The following is a 22,608-nucleotide window of genomic DNA, read 5'->3' on the forward strand; positions in this document are numbered from 1 at the left end:
TAGTCCAGTAGGATGTGAAATGGATTCTTACATGTCTGACAAATGAGAAATATGCTGCTTAAGAATCTTAAAAGACAGATGGGAGGCATGAGTGTATGGGAAAAGTAAACCCCCATTGGATTTTTGGAACGCAGAATGTGCTTTTCAGTTTTTCATTAAATGGATAATCACATGTCAGGAGGCAAAAAGCTTTCTGAATGAAAGCGCATCAGCTTGTCCAAGTTAATCTTACCTTAAGTTATTAATTTAATCTAAAAGTAACCCAGCCTTATTGATTTGTTTATTTAAATTCTTTAAGTTTCTTGTTCCGAAACTCCTCCCCAATGGATGGCTGCAAGACATATTGCACTTTCCATAACAGACTTATAGAAAATTATGCAAAAGTTTGGTGCAGACATGGAAGGATCTCATCTTCTTTAGAAAGTGGAGTTTCCTCTGTACCTTCTGATAGATGGTTTCTGTGTTGCATTTCCAGTCTAGTCTTTTGCTGAACTTCCAGGTATTTGTAGTCTTCCACCACCTCCACCTTTCCTCTCGAGATGTAAATGGTGCTTTGTATAGCTACTTCATGGCTTTAATACAGTGGCCTGGTTCTAAAGGGCTCTCATATTTTAGGTGTGTTCCTTCTTCATCATCTAGAATTAATGGGTCATTCACAAACTTTTGCAGAACTTGATGACAAGCTGTTGGGACAATCCATTTAATTTGAAACTGAGTACCAAATTTGGTTATCCTTTTCAGTCAGGCTGTGGCTTCATAGTGTTATGTGTATTTCAGAATACACAACAGCTTAAAAACTCAAAGTAAAAAAGAACACTTAATATTTTGGAAAAGAAAGCTCCAAAAATTTTGTTTGTTTTTCCAAAGTAAATTGTGATTTGCAGCTGTGGTCCTTTAAATGACACAAATAAAGAGGAGGGAAAGTAAAAACAATATTTAGTGAACACCACAACAAAATATTTTAAGGAACACAAAAACATTTTACATTTTACATTTGCTAATAAAACGAAAATCACGGCTTTTTTTAACACATCTCTTAGCTGTCAAATCTGGACATGACCTTAGTTTCCGCTCAACGGTCAGGCTTTTATTATGAAAAGCCGTGCCGGAAGTTCCGTTTAATCCATGTTAAATGACAACGGGGCGCTCAACGGGAGAAGCCGCCAGCATCGCTGCAGTTCAGACGCACAAGAAACGAAACCTCAGATTCTGCGCCACTTCAGAGGAAACCCACCGCAACATTTCTGCGTGGACCGACAACCATTACAGTCTTGAAACCACAGATAAGTAGAAAAGGACGCTTTGAGCTCGTTTTGACCGATTTCAGATCAGCGTCGAAGGCAGCCAACACAAAGTACACTTTTAAGATTTGGCACATCAGCTTACGAGAGTCAAGGACTGTGAAAAATATTCCGAATAGTCGTTATATGACAACTTCTACTGGCCAACATCAGTCTTCATGAATGCGTGACTTAAATTCTGCTTTATTCTCGGATGAAAAAGCCCACACGCGCGCACTTTGGGACCTGAATTTAAAACGCTGGGATGTAGTTTTGGCGGACCAGAGGGGAGGATTTGGACTTCGAGAATGAACTTCGTAAGCCACCCCTGCTTACTTTCTGTGCTTTAAAGACACCTTAAAACATGGGTTGAAAGCGACGATGATGGGCTGCGGGGACATTCAACGTGGGAGGGAGCAGAATTTGCTGTGTTATATAATGATTGACAGCGCCTTGTAAATAAGTGGTAAATCATACCCAGCATCACCCCCATTACCCCCATCCCTTTCCCCTTGAATGTTAGAAAAGAGTTATTTTAATTTAGTTGAAGCTAATATTATAGTTTATAAAGCTTTTAGGCAGGGTATGTCACCAGGTAGAAGATAAATTAATAACAGTCAACTCCCTTTTTTACTTCTCTCGCTACAGATGTGTATAGCTATATATTTTGCTTAGAGATTAAAGCTATTTAAATTCCATTTTATCATTTTAAAGCCCCACTTAGACAATACTTATTGCTTCCTGCCAATATCACTCTTTTTTTTTTTAAACATTTCGCTCAATAAATTGTTAATAATGACGGCCCACACTCTTGTCCTACATGTTGATGTCAGAATGACTGTGAATTCAGTAAATCAGACAATCAACTTCATCATAAGCTTATTTTTGAGCTTTAAACAGTTTTCATGGCTTTGCAACGTTTTTAAAGGCTACTAAGATGCTATAATGCTCATTTTTGCCCTCATCTTTGGGGATATGTAGTTTCTCTGCAATCCTCTATCTTTTTACCTTTGTGACTTCCTGTTTCGGAACCTCCTAAGCTCATAGTTAAACTTCAGCAAAGGTTTCGTTGGTCCCTCCCTCCCCCCAACTCATCAGGGCTGGTGGGGGGGGTGGATCTCGGCCCCAAGGGGTCAAAATTGTGGTTGGTGGTCCCCTAGAGGAAGGAATCCTACCATGGAGGCCAACCCAGAGAGCCCCAACAGGGCAGTGGAGTACCTCCTGGAGCTGAACAACATCATTGAGAGCCAGGCCAAACTCCTGGAGACACAGCGCCGGCGCATCGAGGAGCTGGAGGGCCAGCTGGACAGGGTCAGCCAAGAAAACCAGGACCTGAGGCAGGATCGCAGCCCGCGTACCCCTGGATCAGACACCCCAGAGCAGAACCATGACCACAGCCAGCCCCTGTCCCTCCCCATCCATCATGGCAGCGGGGCTGGTGGGAATGGTAGCAGCTCAGCATCTCAGGTGACAGCTGGATCAGCCACAACTCCAGGACCCAGCAGGGAGAGGAGAAGCCACACCAGGCTGACAAGAGGGCTCTCCTGCAGCTCTTCCACCACAGAGCGAGACCGGCTTGAACGCACTGACAGCACAGACACTAACGCCAGCTCCAGCTTGCGTAGAAAGTAAGTCTCCTTTAAGGCACAGGCCTGCCAGCTTCCACTACTAAGTAGTTGCTGCATGTCATATTGTTTGAGTGTCAATAATTTTGTCCAAGTTACTCTAAATTGTAGGGAAGACATTATATCTGAAGTCTGACAGAGCATTTATATGCTAAGCCCACATAATGACAGGCTGTGTGGAGCAGCAGCCTTTCTAGTCATCAGACATAATCCTCACAGTAATGGGACTAAACCTTAAGAGAAGATATTTTAATAAAGCACCGTAAGAAAATCTACATAGTACTGGAGGATTATGGGTAAAGTGATAAGTGCTCTGGCTGTTCATCATGCTGGGTGTAATTTTGCTTGCAAAGACTATGATTTGTGTAATGGTTTCTATAAACGTGCAAGGTATGCTGAGGAAAACTTCAGGGAGGAAGATTCTTTTTTTTTTCTCCCCATTAACTCAACAGTGACCTGAAGCCAGAGTGCTGCCTCAGACAGCGCTTTGGCAAACAGCAAGTGCATCTGTCCTTGCTTTTTACTTAACCACGCACACACAGATAACCGATAAGAGTCTGTTTTTGTTCTGGAAGCACTGAGCTTTGTGAGTAGGCGGCAACTCATGTGGAAAAAGTACACAGTGAAATAAACTGTTGCAGCCTCTGAAATGTGCTTTTTTTTCAACGCACAATCATTGCAGCAGTTATTAACAGATTCTGCTTGCTCTATTTTCTTACGCTCCCAGTCCTCTCACTAATGGTTGATTCAGATTCACCTAAATCTCTCATCAATTCGAGCTGCCTTTTCTTCTCCTGTCTGTCTCTCTGGAGCCTTCTTCTCATCCCTTGAGAGGACTTAGTCATTAGACAGAAGCACATATTAGTTATTTATGTGGGTGTTAAATGCAACGATGAATAACTAATGTAGATCTTTCTGATCCAGGCAGCAGTGGTTGACTTTGCATCCAGGCTCAGACAAGCATATCTTACGGAGTGCCACATTTAATAAAGAGTCACACACTTGAGCCATATTGTCCCTGTCTGGCTGTGACTCAGCCAAACCCAAACTGGCCTGTTGGCTTTGGTCAGTGGCAATACACTCCACTCATCTAATAATGCATCTAATACAAACATCAAGTTCTTCATCATCACTGGCTGTGACGCTCTAAATATGGCTTAGATCAGGGGGGAGAGACAGAAGGATGATGGGGGAGAGGAAGAAAGATGACAAGGGGGAGGAAAGTGACTGGGCGACCTTACCCAGCATGCCCCAGTCTAAAAGAGAAAAGGTGGAACACACACACTGATTTGCCATCTGTCAACAGGGTATGTAAACAAGGGAGGGAGGGACAAGAGGGGGAGCCTGCTCAGAGAGCTGGCTTTGTTTTTGTCCAATTAGTTTTAGTTCCCCCAGCAGGAGTCTTCGTCTCTGCTCTGTGTCTCACATAAACCCTCCGTTTTGATTCCAGACTGAATAAAACCATCTCTATTTTATTAGTCATGCATGTAGGAGCTGCATCAAAACAAGTTGCTTCGTCCTCTTTCTCCCAGCGGTGTGCTTCTGAACAGCTGTCCCAAATGTCCCCCCCTTGTTCCATCCCTCTTGTGCGGTTAATGGCAGTGTGAACAATATGAGTCTGAGTCCTTGGGGTGAAATGATATTTGACGTCAAAGTCCTTCCTTCAAGACACAGCAGGGTCGGGGGGCATTGCCACAGCTCGCTGTGAGTGCAGCAGATGTTTTTGTTGTTATTTTGGGAAAACTCAAGCAAGTGTGTGTGTGTGTGTGTCAGAAGTGTGTCTTTTATGTAATGCATGTGTTGGTGTGAGTGCTTAAGAATGTGTGAAAGAGGGAGGAAGGCATGCATGAGAGATTAATTAGTGTGACAAGAGGATAATTACCACTAGTCCAAGGGTGACAGTTACCGCTGTGTGTCTCTTTGGTGTGACACTTTTGTGAGTGTGTATGTAGTGCTGTGGGATTTCACCTGGCCTGGCCATCATTGTGTTGCTGATGTGACCCTGCAGTTTGCTTTTACGGGCTGTCCTGTCATTATGGTGTGACAGTTCCCGCTGTATGGGTGAGAGATTGAATTTTTGGTACATGCAGATACATGCAGCTGTGCTCAAAAGGATGAGAGGCGGCAGCAGCTGGAGGTCTTGACAACAGCCCCAGAAGGGTTGGTACTCAGAGAAAAGTCATTTCATATAATGCCTAAAAAAGAGGAAAAGTGAAGAGGATCTTTCTTGACTGACTGTCGCTGTCAGAAGCTGTGAATAGCTCCACAAAGGTGCTTGTCTTTCTCCTCCAATCACCCTTCCACCCATCCCCCTTCTTCACTCAGAGTTTGGCTCTCACCAAAAATTCTGGAGAAAAATATTAATGGGCTTTTGTGTCATAAGCAGCTAATTTTTTTCTCATTTTCTGTAGCTCCACTACACATAACCCCATCCCCTTTGCAACCCCCTCTCCACCCCTTCCATCTCTCATACTCTTTCTCTCACATACCCACGTATGTACACTCAATCTCTCCCCCTCGCTGTTTCTGTTTCCCACTGCTGCAGATATGACTCAGAGAAGCTGCAGAAATTACTTTTGTGCTATTCTCTTCCCTTCCCCTCAGAGCTCACCCGCTCTTTTCCTGCTCTTAGCTGAAGCACAGCTATTGTTGCTAACTGAATATTCTTTCTTGACGCAAATTATGAGCTCGTAATGTGTGCTGATAAGAGCTTTTTGAGTTGTATTTTACACCCTATTGTAAATCAGATGGCTCAGATAAAAACTTAAAGGAAAGAACTAGCCCCAGGCAAGTGTGTGGGTACGCTCAGCCGAGCTTGTTCTGACCTGATGCAAACATGCTGTGTGAAGTGATGGGAGGTAATCTGCCTTCTCTGGATCTGTCTTGATTTTCTGGAAGAAATACAGTAAAGCTGTAGACCACTTCTATGTTTCAGGGTACATGGCGGATTAAACCATTTTTTAAGTTTATTTTGGTTGAGAATTAAAATAACAGCAGCGCTAATAATTACAGCAATGGCGGTTTAGCTTGACGTAAATTAAAATGATGGATGTGTGTGCGTGTGTTTGTGTGGGAGGCAATTGTATGTGGGTAGTGCTTTTTGCCGTGTAGTGAAGTGAGTGTTCATGGTTTCATGCTGTGCATGCAACGGAAAAAAATCTGACTTGTTTTCACTTATATTTAGATAAACATGAAGGCACAGATTTTTCAAATATCTCCAGCCCAGCGAAAAAAAAGCTCCTGCATTTCATGTCCAGAGTGACCAATGGCCTCGGCCCTTTGCGCAGATGGTCATGTTCGGCACACCGAGGGCAGTTGGGGGTTTTATGCTCAATGCATAAATATAGTTTGGTAAAAACAGATGGGTTCACAGATTTTTACAGTTTTAGTTGATATGTTAGAACGTTGTGATTTTCCTAGAAGTTTAAACCATTTCTTGGAAGCATGTGGTGTAAAGCTACCCAAAAGAATTGGATGAAGCAGGCTTTGTGCAGTTTTACTATATTTAGTATGATAAATTCTGCAGTTGTCAGCTTAGCCCTGAGGTTGATTGTCCTTTCTAACGTAATGTCCATTATATGGATTCTCTCATCGATTTGTATACAGTACCGTTTATCTTAATGGTAAAAAGACAAATAAATAGCTTTAATGTAAAAATTTTCACTCTAAGTAATAATAATAATAATAATAATGGATTAGATTTATATAGCGCTTTTCAAGGCACCCAAAGCGCTTTACATTGTGTGAATCCATTATTCATCCACTCCTCACTCATACCTGGTGATGGTAAGCTACTTGTGTAGCCACAGCTGCCCTGGGGCAAGCTGACGGAAACGTGGCTGCCATTCTGCGCCTACGGCCTCTCCGACCATCACCGAACATTCATCCACACATTCATACACCAGCGATGCCAACACTGGAGGCAAGGAGGGTTAAGTGTCTTGCCCAAGGACACAACGACAGATGACTGCGGGAGCGGGAATCGAACCGCCGACCTTCCGATCATTGGACGACCTGCTCTACCGCCTGAGCCACTGCCGCCCCTACCCAAGTAAAATGTTCTTGGAGAAGAAGAGCTGCAAGAGATGCAGTAGTTGCTGTGAAAACTGTAAGCTGGCCTCAAGACAGTTGCAATATTACATTTCCTTCCATCCTGCCACCTTCATTTCCACCCTCTTACTCCCCATCACCTATGTCCTGATCCTGAAACACCCTCCTCCTTCTCCTCTTGCCCCTTGCTTACAGCAACCTCTCCTGCTTTGTTTTAAGTGGCAGCGGTACGCAGATAACAGTTGTGTCCTAACAGCAGCCGTGGTGAATCAGCTCACAGATTAGGGGTCTTGCCTTGTCATTAGTGAGGAGGGCAGAAGCTGCTGTCCAGTCATCATTGGTTAAACATAACTGGGGATGAATCATGAACCTCCCAACGTTTGGTGAACATGGAGCACTTCCCTTCTTTTCCCAGCTGCTACAGTCACTTGATTCACTGTCTTTCCTGTTCAGATGCAGATAAGTGGCACTTTTTGAGGCGGGATGTTTGTCAAACATTCGTGCACACGCTCTGCAGAGCAGAATAGGGATACTGGTTACCGTGGGAACGCTGTGAGCTCTTCTATGAAGAACTCTGTGGGCGAGAGACACAGAATAAAGAGATGGAGAGAAGTGAAGAGAGGGTAGGAGTGAGAGCAGGAGCAGGGTGAAAGACGGAAGCGGGATTAAATGACTGCTTGATGGGGATGGAGGAGACACATCAAAGACAGATGAGTGCCGCAGTAGTTTACTTAATGCAGGTTACAGGTTCTCTGTCACTGAAAAGTTGAGGTGGAGTTTCTCAGGCAGCTGCAGACAATTAATCACATTTTATGACCCAGATCTATTTATGTCTATACAGAGCATCCCTTCGGTGATCTACAGGGATATCATTTTCTTATTCACTTCCATCTCACCCACACTATATTTAAAAAGAAGTCTAATTGTTCTTATTTTGGATGAATCATATCCAGTTGAAATGAAACACCTATGCTACACACATACATGTGCACACAAGCTCATAGGGTACAGCAGGTGCCTGGTGTGCGTAGTTAAATCGTAACTGTAACTGTGCCCCTCCTCGCCAGTGCTTTCGCCTGGCACTCAATGCCAAACGCCCACACAGGCAGTCCACACTGTTGCCAAGCAGCAGGAGACTCAAGCTCGTGGTGGAAAACCAGTGAGGCTGGTTGTGGAAGAGCTAGTGGAAGCAGCGTGGTGGGGAGTATTGAAGGGAATTTAAAAAAATAAAACACTTTAAGCTATGATGCAATGTGTGTTATCAAACATTTCAGTTTGTCAGCCGGAGTCAGGTGGGTCACATGCTGGAGGTGGGTTGACGCGGTGCGCTCCCACATGCTTGTTTCATAGACAATGATGGGGAAATAAAAAAGACACTGAAAGCACAACTTGGAGTGGACAGATTCTTAGACTGTACCCCCAGAAACACACATGGATGGAAATGGCGGTGCTCTCTGGCTGTGGGCTGCTCTATGAAACGTGTGTAAACCTCCTGAATGTCTTCCTGTGAATGCAGCATGTGAGCCTTGCTCCCACTCTCCTCACTCGTCTATACATAGACGCTCACCTACACACTGACACCCCCGTGCCAATGCACAGGTTTGAGGAAACACTGGATCCACCATCACTCCAGGTCCTGTTTCCATATGTAGTCCCCCCTCCCCAGTTGATCATTTTGACCCTTGCCCTCTTCTGTGTTCAACCTCTCCCACTCTTGTGTAGCTCTTCCTCCTCCCACTCTTCCTCCTGCTTCCAGCCTCTGTCAATTCACTGCTTTAAATACAAGCAACCTCACGCATTCTCCCAACATAGTTTTATTTCTCTTTTCCCTTTTGTTTTTAATATTTACCTTTCACCGCAGTGCGTTGATTCATATCTTGATCTTGTGTTTTCATCACCATGTTTCTCTGTGTGATATAGCTAATAACAGAATAATAGATGTATACATACTAACAGTATGAGTGGGTAGTGCATGTGCTGTTTTTTTAATGAAGAAAGAGAAGGAGTCTTTGTGTGTGTGCTTTTTTTTATGGCACAGATACAGGCATAACTGTTCATGAAGCACAAATCAGATTTTTAGATGAGCCTGTCAACAGTTGCCTCACTGGGGATACTCCAACAGGAGGCATTAGTTGCTGCTGGTAAAATACAAATCTTGGCAGTGTAAGACCACATACTGTGTACAAGCATTGCTCAGACTTACATAACAACTCCCTCCTGCCTCTTTCCACATCTCCTTACAAAGCTGCACAGGTCAACGAGTGCATTTCTTCACAGGATTTTATTTCTTTGCAATACAGAGACCTAATAAGGCTAAATGAACAAGAAATGGGTCACCTCATATTAGGATATTTAGCAGTACAGCATCTAGAATTATAAATTAGCCTGAAATCAATCTTATTGATGCACTAGCTTGTAATCTTTTAAAAATAAATAAACGAACTAGGTGCCTGTGGTCCATACTATGCTGTTAGAATAGTCACTGATGGTTTTTTTTTAATGTAATTGGATCTTTTTATGATCTGCACTAAGAAAACAAACCCTCCTACATGATTTAATCTGTAAACACTCCCGTTTCCACTGCTGTTGCTCTGCTTGAACTGTTACTAACACTCCTGCTTACTGTGAAACCCTTGCTTTCTTCTAGGTTTTAAGAGTAAGGCTGATAATTTTAAGGTAATCTTGATAATCAATATTTTATTACTGTCAACTAATCTCATGAAGTATCTTTTAGTCCATTTGTTTTTAACTATATACACTGTAAAAGTCAGACATAGCCACTAGGTGTGAAACAGTAATGCAACGATTCTTAAAGTGCAGTACCACTGACTGACTAAAAAAAAAAAATAAAGGGGGGCTTCATAAAGTCCCACAAGTCATCTTCTCGTGAAATACAACAATATCAAATTTAGTAAAAATAAATAAATAAAGTTTTTAGCTAAACCATAGTTTTCACCACAGCACATTATAGCTGTGATTTCACCAAGGGGTCCAGTTTGGGACGGGGTGGTTTAGTAAGATCTGATATGGTAAACCATGATTGATATCCTTTCACAAATTTACAATGTAATACAGGTTTTTTACTTTCTTTTGGCCATGTTTTATCCCATCTTTTTCTTTTAAATAGGTATTAGGCCTTTTAAAAGGAATATTTTTGACAATCTGTATTAATTCTCATAGTTGTAGTACACAAAAAGTTAGGCAGATACAGTGGAGTTACAGTCAGCAGCTGCAATGCAGCATCATACATTTTGAGCTTCTGTCTACCTTGTAAATCCAACCTTTTGCTTTCTTTCAAACTCTTCTTCTGTTTACTGCTGATTCATGAAGAAGATATCTGGCTATTAAGCCGATAAATATCCCACTACAAAAAGGAGCTTTTGAGGGTGGCTGCAGTTTGGTGATAATTCTGTGTAAATTAAGCAATTTCTTACTGTTGCATAGTTTTTGAAGGTCAGAAAAAGATCATTTCTAAAATGAGTGGTTTCTTAAATCAGCTGGACGGTTTTTGTTTTTAGTACATGACTAATGATCAGAATTCCTGCATTTGATGAGAACTATTTTCAGCTGTGGATTGCGTTTATATAGATTTGACTCAATATTAGTTGCAATTCCATAATAATGAAAGAGGTCGTCACTCTAAGGTGTGTCTTATGTTGTGTTTTCTATGCTGTGGCACAGAGGAATGAAGTGTTTTCATTATCATACGGTTTAAGATAAGTTCAAAGTTTTTTTTCTGTCCTGAGATTCGTTGATGAGAAGTATATACGTATTCTCGACTTACTTACACAGGACTGCTTTAGCTAATAATAGAAGCATGTTTATGTTTTAAAATATTGGTTTTAGATGTGAATAGCACATTATCTCTAATATTCTATCTGGCTGCATCATCATTTGACAGCTGGTAAACTTAGGTGAACTGCTCAAATATGCCACCTTACTTCCTTTTTCCACTTACTTTGCTCCATGCTTTTGTTTCGTGTTAAAATGATAGGGACTGTGTGTCCTTGAGATCAGCTGGCCCTGGTGAAAAACCAGTCATTTACATACTAATCTCAACCACTGCACACTCTTCAGCCACAGATGGAACAGCTCTAATTCCTGCAAGAGCAGAGGAGCAGCAAAGAGGCTTTTGTGTTTTTATGTGCACTCCTGCTTGCATTACAAAAAAAGTGCTTTTCCCATTTCCATACTGGATGAATCTACCAAAGAACTCTGCTGTAGACCTGTATAGAGCTTTATATAATCCAAAAGGGTGGCATAACAGAGCTCTTGCTGACAACCATCAGAATTTTAATTCTCATTTCTTTTAAAGTCTTCTTCTTACTCTTGGAACCTACTGTATCTGCCAGGAGTCGGTTCTCTGCAAAACCTGTTTTGTTTGTGTGGGCGTGATGATGTTAAGTCACCCTGCTGCTGTCGGTGTCTACACACACTGCCACACACCTGTATCTTTTTGCTCTTTATTTAATGTGCCATTCCTGTTGCTACCATTGCTGCTCTATGATTTGTCACTCTCCGTGTGCAGCTTCAAATGCCTTCTCTTTGTGCCTGTCTTTCTGCTTTGGTGCTGACTGTATGTGTCTGTGTCTCTCTGCTTTCTCCATGCCTCTGTGTGTGTTTGTCGTCCATCTCTCGGCCCTTCCTGTCAGTGTCCAGCCTTCATCTGTCTCAGGGCAGCCCGTCTCGGCTCCCACCACACCTACGGTAGTGAGCAGCACTGCCTTTGCCGCTCTGTTTCCCACCAGTGTGACAGTTCACAGCTTCGGCAGTCTTCATCAGTACTGCTGCCCCTCTACTGACCAAACCTTGCCACAGGATGACAGGTAAGGGCCACAATAGAGCCTGATTACAGTTATATCTATTTAAAATGATAATTAAAAACCCCTTTCAACCTCATAAGGAGCATTGCAACAATCCAAAAGCCTGTCAACAACTTCCAGATCTCTCCCTCACACAGTGGCCTTTTCATTTGTCATCATCACCTTTTTTACCTTTAATCCTCGTTTGCTTGCTCTCCCGCTCGACATCCTCCACCCTTCTTTGAAGCCTGTGCTACAGTCTCCTACCACTCCCAGGTGTGACTAATAGCTGTAGGTTTAGCTGTTCTACCAGTTTGAAAAACACACAGCTCTTCAAGCAGAGTGAAGGAAAGTGGGATCTTCATTAAGTTAAGAGGCTAAGGGTGACTGAGTCACAAGTGAACCTAGTAAATTCTCTCCCTCTTATCCATCAGCAGACGGATGCTCTTCCCATACACACCTGTGCATGGTGCTCAAACACTGCCATCTAATGGCATTAGATGACTGCAACACCTTTTTTACCCACAGTAAAAAAAAAAAAAAAAAAAAAATCTGGTCTATCCACTCTAGTCTTTTCTAGATCCCACCTGCTTTCTTGCTGCTTTTGTCTCATTCTATTTTTCATTCTTTGTCTTGTCTATTTCTTATTCTCTCTACTTTGTCTACCTGCTGTCCCGTGTCTCTTTTTGTCTTGTGACTTGTCCCCCATGTTGTCTTTCAAGTGAGGAGGGTGAAGATGAGAGAGCCCATCAGTTCTGTTGTTCCGCCTCAGGCTGCAGTAGTCCGTCCTCTCGCTGAGCTGCGGTGTGACTGACCGTACGACAATTTACCAGCGAACGCGCTGTCACACATCACGCTGTGGTCTCACTGTGCAACAAAAAGACTGAGTCTTGCTGCATTTTAGCCATAAAAAAACCATCTATATATTTATAAAGATGCATGTGACTTGTGTGCTGCTACTGATTTATTCATGTATTCTGTGGTCTGTGTTTTTATTTTCTCTTTCAAGAATTTTGATGTTGTGTTTTCTCTATTCTTTGCTATTTATTTCTTTGCTTGCAGCCATGTCCGGCTGTCAGAACACATCAGTATCGTCAGCTTATTACTGTCGCATTCATCATCATCTAGGATCCACTAGTTGAGTCATGTAATTTGTTATTTGTGCAGATTGGTATCTTTTGCTATTATGATTATTAATATTATTATTTTTCATAGAAGCTAGTCTACAAGCTGGAAAAATGTAAGTTGTATGTAGTTTCTTTACCATGTTAATTTGATCCATCTAAAAAACATTTTTATGTCCACCATAATTTATCGCCTTGAAGTAGAGTCATGTTGATTTTAATACTGGAAAAATAAAGATCTCTCACTCCTAAAATGCTTTATTTCTGTCTTTTAAATGGTCTGTATGTGTTCTAGTAAATTGCACTGTGTTGTTTCAGTTACGCTGGAATGATGCATGTACACATATGTTGCATCACTCATCGCTACCTCAAGGACATTGTTCCCATCTAGACACAAACGTAATAATAGAAATGCTATTTTCAGTAATATGTGTGCTGTGTGTTGCACATAATCCTCGAACGTTAATGCCTTTCCCTGCAGAGCACAGAGTATTTACAGCTTTATTTTTGGAAACTTGATGAGTGTGTTGCTGTAGGCTGGTGGAAATCTGGCTTCTCCTGTGAAAATGGAAAAAGTTTTTTTTTTTTATTTATCTGATAATTATTAATTGATTTGATTCACACTGGATGCAGCCACAGGACATTATTTGCTCTGCAGTAACCACAGAGAAGATAGCTGACATACATTTTATATCAGCGGCTGTTATGTGCTGAAAATATTTGCACACATCAACCTAAAAAGTCAAACCTGTTTTGAAAGACAGCTCTTTAATGAATAAAAAGTTGACATTTTGCAGTTGTTAGTCATATTTCTAATAAAAGAAATGAATCCATGTCCATGGAAAAGTCATTAAATCCTTACATTTATCACAATCTTATATCAGTACATTTCTAAATTGGGTGCTGATGACTGGAGCCTCTTTAGAAAGTGACATTTAAAATTTAAATCTCTGAATTTTAGACCATGGTGTTCTTTGCTATTGATCTGCTTGATCTTATTTTGCTTAAATATATCTATAACCGAGGCCGGGGGGGTTAATACTTATTTTTCTGGATTAAAAGATATCGGACTTGTTTGAAATAAATCTGAGATCTTGTTCATACCTTTTGAAGGTTTCTTCTTCACCATATCTGCTTTTCTGTCCACCACATTAAAATCAAAGGAGTCCTGTCTTGGGCTCCAGTCACCTCCATATCCCCCACTGCTACCCCCCTCTGGCTAGTTCTCCATCCTTCAAACCCCATGAAAAGTCTGAGATCAAACAGTCGGGAAAATGCTTTTATTGGCCAACTAGAAAATTCATTCAAAGAGCAGAACATCTGGTGTAAAATAAAGTCTTCAGGAGATGCATTAGAAGAAGAAGCAGGAAAAAAAGAATAAGCATGTACTAAAGTATTGTGGACAGACCAAAGTGATTAAAGATGGACTTGTTTGGCCAAAGTAACTGCAAACATGTTGAGTACAGACCAAAGACAGCTTTTACAAAGAAACTCATACCAACTGTGATGCATACTAGTGGAAATATCTTTTGTTTCTCCAAGAAAGGGGAAGCTGGCAATCACTGATTTTATCATGACTTTGTTGTCACCTGTTGAATTTGAAATGAACTTGTAAAGAATAGGACCAAAGCAGCACATACTCCAAGGAAAGGAGACTTGCCAGGCAGTTTGGAGATGATAAAAAAAAAAGCAACAGGGACTCAAATAAGTACTTCTTCCAGCTAAGCTATGCAGAATACCATCTCTGAGCACATAACCCAAAAAAGCTTAAAGCAGGCTACAGCAGCAGAAGACCATCCCAACTGAACATTGTTTAAACACCCTAGTCTACCTGAGTATTGCTTTATGACCACAGTGAACCATCTTCTGATGGTGCATTATCCTGCTGGAAGTAGCCATGTCACAAAGTTCAAATCATCTCCAACTGGTTTCCTGGACTTGACAATAAGTTTATTGTACTCCATTGGCCTCCATAGTTACCAGATCTCAATCCAATCCTTTAGGATGTGGTGGAATGGGATATTTCCATCTTGGATGCAGCTGTATGTAAAGTATTTCTGATACTTTCATGTCAGTATACGCCAAAATCTATGAGGAATGTTTCCAACAGTTTGTTGAATCTATGCCACCAAGACATAAGGCAGGCCTGAAAGCAGAAAAAGGTCCAACCCAGTACTTGTTCAATTAAGTACCTAAAAAAAAAGTGGCTGTTAAAAGTATATTCCATCTTTAATTGCAGCACTGTACCTGGGATCAAATGTTAAACTTTTTTCACTACAAGCCTGGGGTTTCTATGGGATGTGAATATTTTATAGTTTTGAGCTACAGTTTCATAATACAGTACATTTAAATATTTTTTCACGCATCAAAAAGAACTTTTTCTTCTGAATTTATTTAATTTTAACAATTTCTCTTGTAATTGTTTCTTGGACATTGTAAATCTCAGCTGCTCTTCCACACTACCCACATGTTTGTAGCTTTAACCTGTATTATTGTAGAGGTTCACCCACTGATGTGTCTCACCATAAACACATCAGTATTTTTCATTTCTTCCTCCCCCTCAGTTACCAATAAATGAATGGATGTCTTCATTTTGCCTCTTTGTTTATTCCTTTAAGCTGTGTAATTGTGACATGTGTCTGTTGTGTAATAAAATTGAATAAATGTGCCAGACATCTGATCTGATATGGGGAGGGAGGAGGGGAGAAGCTGGGCAGGACGAGGGAAGTTTGTAGTTGTGTAAAGGCTAAAGAATGCAGCCTGTACAGCTTTGCAGGGCGAGCAAGCACCAATGTGTGTGTAGGGGAAAGAAATAAACGCGCCTGAGAGGGAGGGTTGGTGTTTGTTATTAAGCTGATGCAGTTAGAGCAAGACCTTTCTTTGACATTAGCAGAATGGTAAGAATACAGCTTTTTTGCAATTAATTTGACTATACTTACAAAAGGATTTTAGTTGGTACCAGCCAGAAAAGAGAGTACTTGTTATGTGTTTATTTCATAGGACTTTAACTGCAATGATGTGGTATATTAAGTTTAAGTGTTGTTTAGAGGTGCAATATAACTTAATCATCATAGACAGCAAAAGACAAAAAATAATGATGAATGAAGGAATATCTGTAGATGGTTTTATAAAAAAAGGCATTGTTTTAGAAGTGACATACAGTATGTGAAAGACAAATAATAAATGGGCTCATGACAGATACCTGCTTGACAGATTGTGTATGCCTTGCAAATGATGGATCATGTAACTAAAAAAATTCCTGAAGTGTTAGTTTAGTGTTGTTGGAAAGTCTGGGACTGATCAGTCCACTTTTAGTTTTAGAGCTGTAGAAAATAAACCAGATTTAACAGGAATTTCCACAAATGCATGGTACAGATGTCATATGCAAACAAACTGATGGTAAACTCATAAAAGAGGAAAAGGAAAGATAATTTCCTAAGAATGTTTTTTTTTTTTTTTGCCTTCATGTCTGTTTATACAACTCATATCTCTACATTCTGTCTTGTTTTTGTGACAGTGATTATCCAACAAGATTATGCTTAAAACACACTGCCAGTAATCAGCTGTGTCACTATATGCAACACTTTCATTTGTCAGTTCACAGCCTTTGTTTAATTACAGGGTGCCGGCTTTGCTATTAAGAGCCTCTGAGCTTTGAACTGGGGGGGTCACAGGAAGATATGAGCAGTGCATTCAGTATGTGAGACAGCAAAGCAGTTGGAGGCTGTTGGCGGTGGAGGAATGCTCGGATCTGACCCTTGAATGATGTGATTGTTTACTTTCAGTTTGGCTGTTTGGAAGAATGGGATCACATTTATACAGACTGCTCTGGCCAAACTGTTTCTAAACTTTTTAAACACTGAAATGAATGGTAAAAAAATAGAAGACATAATTGGGATCTTTATAAAAGGTGCTGAACAGCTTTTATTATTCAGTCAACACATTGGGTAATTATGGAGGACCAACACTGCCAAAAATAAAAATAAATGCAGAAATATAAAAATGACTCAATAAACAAATTCATGCCCCAATAAATTATACAGAAAAAGTAGTTTTTCCATTAAGAAACCTATAAAACATGACAAATTTATTTATTTATTTATTAAATTTTTTTTATTTGCAGTCAAATTTACGTCCTCATCATTTTCAGTCTTGCATTTTCTTCCTCTGTTTTTCCAAGTGTATTTATTTCTGTCTCCTTTTTACATTTCTGCCTCATTATGTAAATGAGGGGTGGCCTTTCAAGGCATGTTTTGGGGAAGATCCTCGCCTATTGGTCAATCAACACTGAGAAGGTCACATTCGCACAATCACTGATTATTGTTTATTGTTGGGCGTGGATGCAGTAGCTGCGGGGCTGTTCCAGCTTCGTCGGTTCTGGTAAAGTTGGCTGTGATGCATAGAGAACATTGCCTGGATCATTGAGATGAAAACTTGTCTAAATGTTCCGTGAACATCCTCTGAAGGTTGCAGCTAAAATTTAAAGATCCTTTCCAGAACCTTCCTTTCCCATTCTACGGCAACTGCTGTTCCCTTTCCCTGCTTTCAGCACTTACCCATCTGCTTCTCGGTTTTGTCCCATCTTTACATCACTCAGCAGCGTTATCCATTGTTTTAAATTTTTTTTTTTTATTGTGTAATTTATTGGCACGTCAAATTGTTTATTGAGCCATTTTTATATTTCTGTATTTATTTTTAATTTAGGCCGTTTTGGTCCTCCATATTTAATGAGCATTTGTTAAAAATTATTCCGAATTTGAAGTTAAAAAGGAGGTGAAATGATATAACTTGACTGAGTTGATGGTTTGGTGGAAATGAGTCACCAGACAGATTGATGCAGTTATTGGCATCCCCTTAGCAGGAAGCAGAGAGGTTAATCCATCAGGCTTCATGTCCTGCTGTGGGTTCAGTAGCATCGTCACATCCACTGCCATGCTTCCAAGCACACATACACAGGTACACACAATATCAGTACATTAATATTACATGATCAAGGGACTGGAAGCTAGGAAATGACATTGTACTTTACACTGCACAATCCCATTGACATTTCAATTTCTGCTCGCTGCTTTTGTTCTTCAAACTCTGTCTGTGATCACTTTACCGTTTATGAAAATCAACCATCTGTTTCAGCTCCAATTAAATCCTTGGAGGTAATGAAACTCTTGGCTGGTCTTGAGGATGGAGCCTCCAGAAAGACTTTCTCTCTGGCACTGGAACTGGAAACAGGGTTTCTTACATAAATAATGAGATTCAGACACCAGCTGTGAAAAGGCTGTATTCATGTTTTAAACAGCTTACTTTTACATGAATATCTCCCTCGCCTTGACTTTTATTACATGTTATTACCTGGTTGAAATAAAAGCCTTGTTTAACACCATTCTTTACTCTGGAGGACCAGGACATGTCCTTCCACCATATTCAAGATTGCCTACCATGGCACAAAGATGCAATATTTGAATCAAATTTGGTAGAGCAGGTTTAATAATGTCAGTGTTTTCTGATTTGACTGTTCAAATGCTCTTGAAATGACAGCTTAGATGAAATGGAGGAAAAGACTAACCTGGTCATAGGACAGGGAAATGATTATATCTTAAAACTGTTATTGGGATGCTTAGCACTGAAGCTTATCTTATTATAAAAGAACATTCTCAGCAACTGACAGCTTTGAAAAAAGTAAGTAAATATGATTATTACTCCAAAGTCTTTTTCTTGAGTGCTAAAAAATGTATCTTCATAACTTCCATCCATCCATTTTCTGCCGCTTATCCGGAGTCGGGTTGCAGGGGGAGCTGCGTAAGCAGAGAAACCCAGACTTCCCTCTCCCCAGCCACATTCACCAGCTCATCTGGAGGGATCCCGAGGCGCTCCCAGGCCAGCCGAGAGATGTAGTCCGTCCAGCTTGTCCTAGGTCTTCCCCAGGGGATGTGGTGGGATGTGCCCGGAACACCTCACCAGGGAGGCGTCCAGGAGGCATCCTAACCAGATGCCCGAGCCACCTCATCTGGCTCCTCTCGATTCGGAGGAGCAGCGGCTCTACTCTGAGCCCCTCCCGGATCACCGAGCTTCTCACCCTATCTCTAAGGGAGAGCCCGGCCACCCTGCGGAGAAAACCCATTTCAGCCGCTTGTATTCGCGATCTCGTTCTTTCGGTCACTACCCATAGCTCATGAACATAGGTGAGGGTAGGAACGTAGATAGACCGGTAAATCGAGAGCTTTGCCTTTTGGCTCAGCTCCCTCTTCACCACGACAGACCCATGCAGAGTCCGCATCACTGCAGACGCTGCACCGATCCGCCTGTCGATCTCCCGCTCCATCCTTCCTTCATTCGTGAACTAGACCCCGAGATACTTAAACTCCTCCACTTGGGGCAGGACCCTATCGCAGACCCGGAGAGAGCACTCCACCCTTTTCTGGCTGAGGACCATGGTCTCGGACTTGGAGGTGCTGATTCTCATCCCAGCCACTTCACACTCGGCTGCAAATTGCTCCAGTGAGAGCTGAAGATCACGGCCCGATGAAGCCAACAGAACCACATCATCCGCAAAGAGCAGATACCCAATCCTGAGGCCACCGAACTGGATCCCCTCGACACTTTGGCTGCGTCTAGAAATTCTGTCCATTAAGGTTATGAACAGAATCAGTGACAGAGGGCAGCCTTGGCGGAGTCCAACCCGCACTGGAAACGATTCTGATTTACTGCCGGCAATGCGGACCGAGCTCTGACGCCGGTCGTACAGGGACCGGACAGCTCGTACAAGCGAGTCTGGCACTCCATACTCCCGGAGTACCTCCCACAGGATATCCCGGGGAACACAGTCGAATGCCTTCTCCAAATCCACAAAACACATGTAGATTGGTTGGGCAAACTCCCATGCCCCCTCAAAGACCCCAAAGAGGGTGTAGAGCTGGTCCACTGTTCCACGACCGGGACGAAAACCACACTGCTCCTCCTCAATCCGAGGTTCGACTATCTGACGGACCCTCCTCTCAAGTACCCCCGAATAGACCTTACCGGGGAGGCTGAGGAGTGTGATCCCCCTGTAATTGGAGCACACCCTCTGGTCCCCCTTTTTGAAGAGGGGGACCACCACCCCAGTCTGCCAGTCCAGGGGAACTGTCCCCTATGTCCATACGATGCTGCAGAGGCGTGTCAACCAAGACAGCCCTACAGCATCCAGAGCCTTAAGGAACTCTTGGCGGACCTCATCCACTCCCGGGACCTTGCCACTGAGGAGCTTTTGAGCAGCCCCCCCATCCCCACTGTACACAGTGTTGACGGAGCACCGCTTTCCCCTCCTGAGCCGACGGATGGTGGACCAGAATCTCCTCGAAGCCGTCCGGAAGTCATTCTCCATGGCCTCTCCAAACTCCTCCCATGCCCGAGTTGTTGCCTTAGCGACCGCCGAAGCTGCGCTCCGCTTAGCCTGCCGATATCCATCAGCTGCCTTTGGAGTCCCACAGGCCAAAAAGGCCCGATAGGACTCCTTCTTCAGCCTGACGGCATCCCTTACTGCCGGTGTCCACCAACGAGTTTGGGGGTTACCGCCACAACAGGCACCGACAACCGTATGGCCACAGCTTCGGCTGGCCGCCTCGACAATAGAGGCACAGAACACAGCCTATTCGGACTCAATGTTCCTCGCCTCCCCGGGACATGGTTGAAGCTCTGCCGGAGATGGAAACTCTTTCTGACAGGGGACTCTGCCAGACGTTCCCAGCAGACCCTCACAACACGCTTGGGTCTACCAGGCCTGACCGGCATCCTCCCCCACCATCTGAGCCAACTCACCACCAGGTGGTGATCAGTTGACAGCTCCGGCCCTCTCTTCACCGTAGTGTCCAGGACATGCGGCCGCAAGTCCGACGACACGACTACAAAGTCGATCATTGAACTGCGGCCTAGAGTGTCCTGGTGCCAAGTGCACATGTGGACACTCTTATGTCTGAACAAGGTGTTCGTTATGGACAGTCCATGACGAGCACAGAAGCACCACTCGGATTTAGATTAGGGGGGCCGTTCCTCCCAATCACACCCCTCCAGGTCTCACTGACATTGCCCACGTGAGCATTGAAGTCCCCAGCAGAACGAGGGAGTCCCCGGAAGGAATGCTCCCCCCCCCGCATAAGCACAAACAACAGTCAGGACCTGTCCCCCCCCCGGGACAGGCCGGAGGGGGGTTACCCTTTCACCCACCGGGTTAAACCCCAACCGTACAGGTGCCAAGTCGGGGAGCAATGAGCATGCCCACACCTGCTCGGCACCTCTCACCGGGAGCAACTCCAGAATGGAATGGGGTCCAGCCCCTCTCGAGGACAGTGGTTCCAGAGCCCAAGCCGTGCGTCGAGGTGAGTCCAACTATATCTAGCCGGAACCGCTCAACCTTACGCACCAGCTCAGGCTCCTTCCCCGCCAGAGAGGTGACATTCCACGTCCATAGAGCTAGCTTATGTAGCCGAGGATCACACCCCCAGAGGCCAGGGTCCCCGCCTCTGGCAGCCGCCCAGCTCACAATGCACCCGACCCCCATGGCCCCTTCTGCAGGTGGTGAGCCCACGGGAGGGCTCCAGAGGGGGGCCCTGGTGACTCACATCCGGGCAAGGGAAACCTTGTTCCTTGTTTTTTCATCATCATAAGGGTGATTTCAGCCGCACTTTGTCTGATCACTCCCCTAGACACCGGTTTGCCATGGGTGACCCTAGCAAGGGCATGAGCCCCCGACAACATAGCTGCTAGGATCGTCAGGACACACAAACTCTTCCACCACGATAAGGTGGCGGCTCAGGGAGGAGTCTTCATAACTTAAATTCTTCATTTTGTGAAGTTGTCCTATCTTACAAGCAGCAGTGAATGAAACTTCTTATTTTATAGTGTCTGCTAATTAAGTAAAACAAGTTTGTCTGGGTTGACTGAACTATTCTGAACTGCTCTGCAGAATTATAGTTTTTGAAAATACAATTTTGAGGTCCTTAATTAGAGAGCAAAATAAATACTCAAAGGCACCACTCAGATATAGTTATGCAAAAACCTAGGAAGCCAATCAAAGCATACTGAGCAGACTGGGAAAATCCAAAAACAAACAAGGACAGACTGAAAGTGAACAGTGGAAAGCTGTAAGATGCCAGGACAAAGACAATCTGGCAGATATGTAAACCAAAGGATACAAATGGAAGGGCTGACTGGCTGAGAAGGAACTGGTGAATGGAGATCAGAAGCAGAACAGGGAACGCTAGCAGCAATGTAGGCAATTACCTAATGTCACATGACTGTCTAAGAGCAAAGAAATAAAAAGTAAAAATGAGTAACACCTGATCCTTAAACTAATAGTATATGTGGAATTTACTGAGATCTATTAGTCTTCTAATCTATTTTCTTTAATGTAAAACATGTTTTTTTCCCGTAGACATATCCTTATTTGTCAAGTTCACCATGTTGCATACTTCTGCAGTTGCAAAAAACAGCAAACGCTGGGTCCAAAGTGAGCATTTTGGTGGTTTTCACAAATATTTTCTCCTGTGTGTTTAAAAGAAGAGGATGAGATGATGGATTTTAATAGGTTTCAATCAGTAACTTTGCTTCTTTAAACAAAAGCTACTGTTTGTGGAAAGATATGAAATCATGCAGTTGTATATAATCAAGCAGACTGTACATTAGTACAGATCTAAAGCAAATAGCTTGAAGGTGGCTTTCAGTGCCATCCCTAATGTTTCACTATGTGTGGATG

General features: G+C 42.9%; 1 protein-coding gene across 1 annotated transcript in view; it reads left to right on the forward strand.

Moving 5' to 3' along the window:
- Positions 1-1,142: 1,142 nt before the first annotated feature.
- Positions 1,143-22,608, forward strand: part of iqsec2b (IQ motif and Sec7 domain ArfGEF 2b) — a 33,910-nt gene continuing 12,444 nt past the window's right edge. The window contains 1 exon segment of the mRNA XM_042003270.1: positions 1,143-2,908. Coding sequence (XP_041859204.1) covers positions 2,457-2,908 — 452 coding nt within the window. The 5' untranslated portion in view covers positions 1,143-2,456.

The sequence above is a fragment of the Melanotaenia boesemani genome, chromosome 13 (genome assembly GCF_017639745.1).
Source record: "Melanotaenia boesemani isolate fMelBoe1 chromosome 13, fMelBoe1.pri, whole genome shotgun sequence".
NCBI lineage: Eukaryota > Metazoa > Chordata > Actinopteri > Atheriniformes > Melanotaeniidae > Melanotaenia > Melanotaenia boesemani.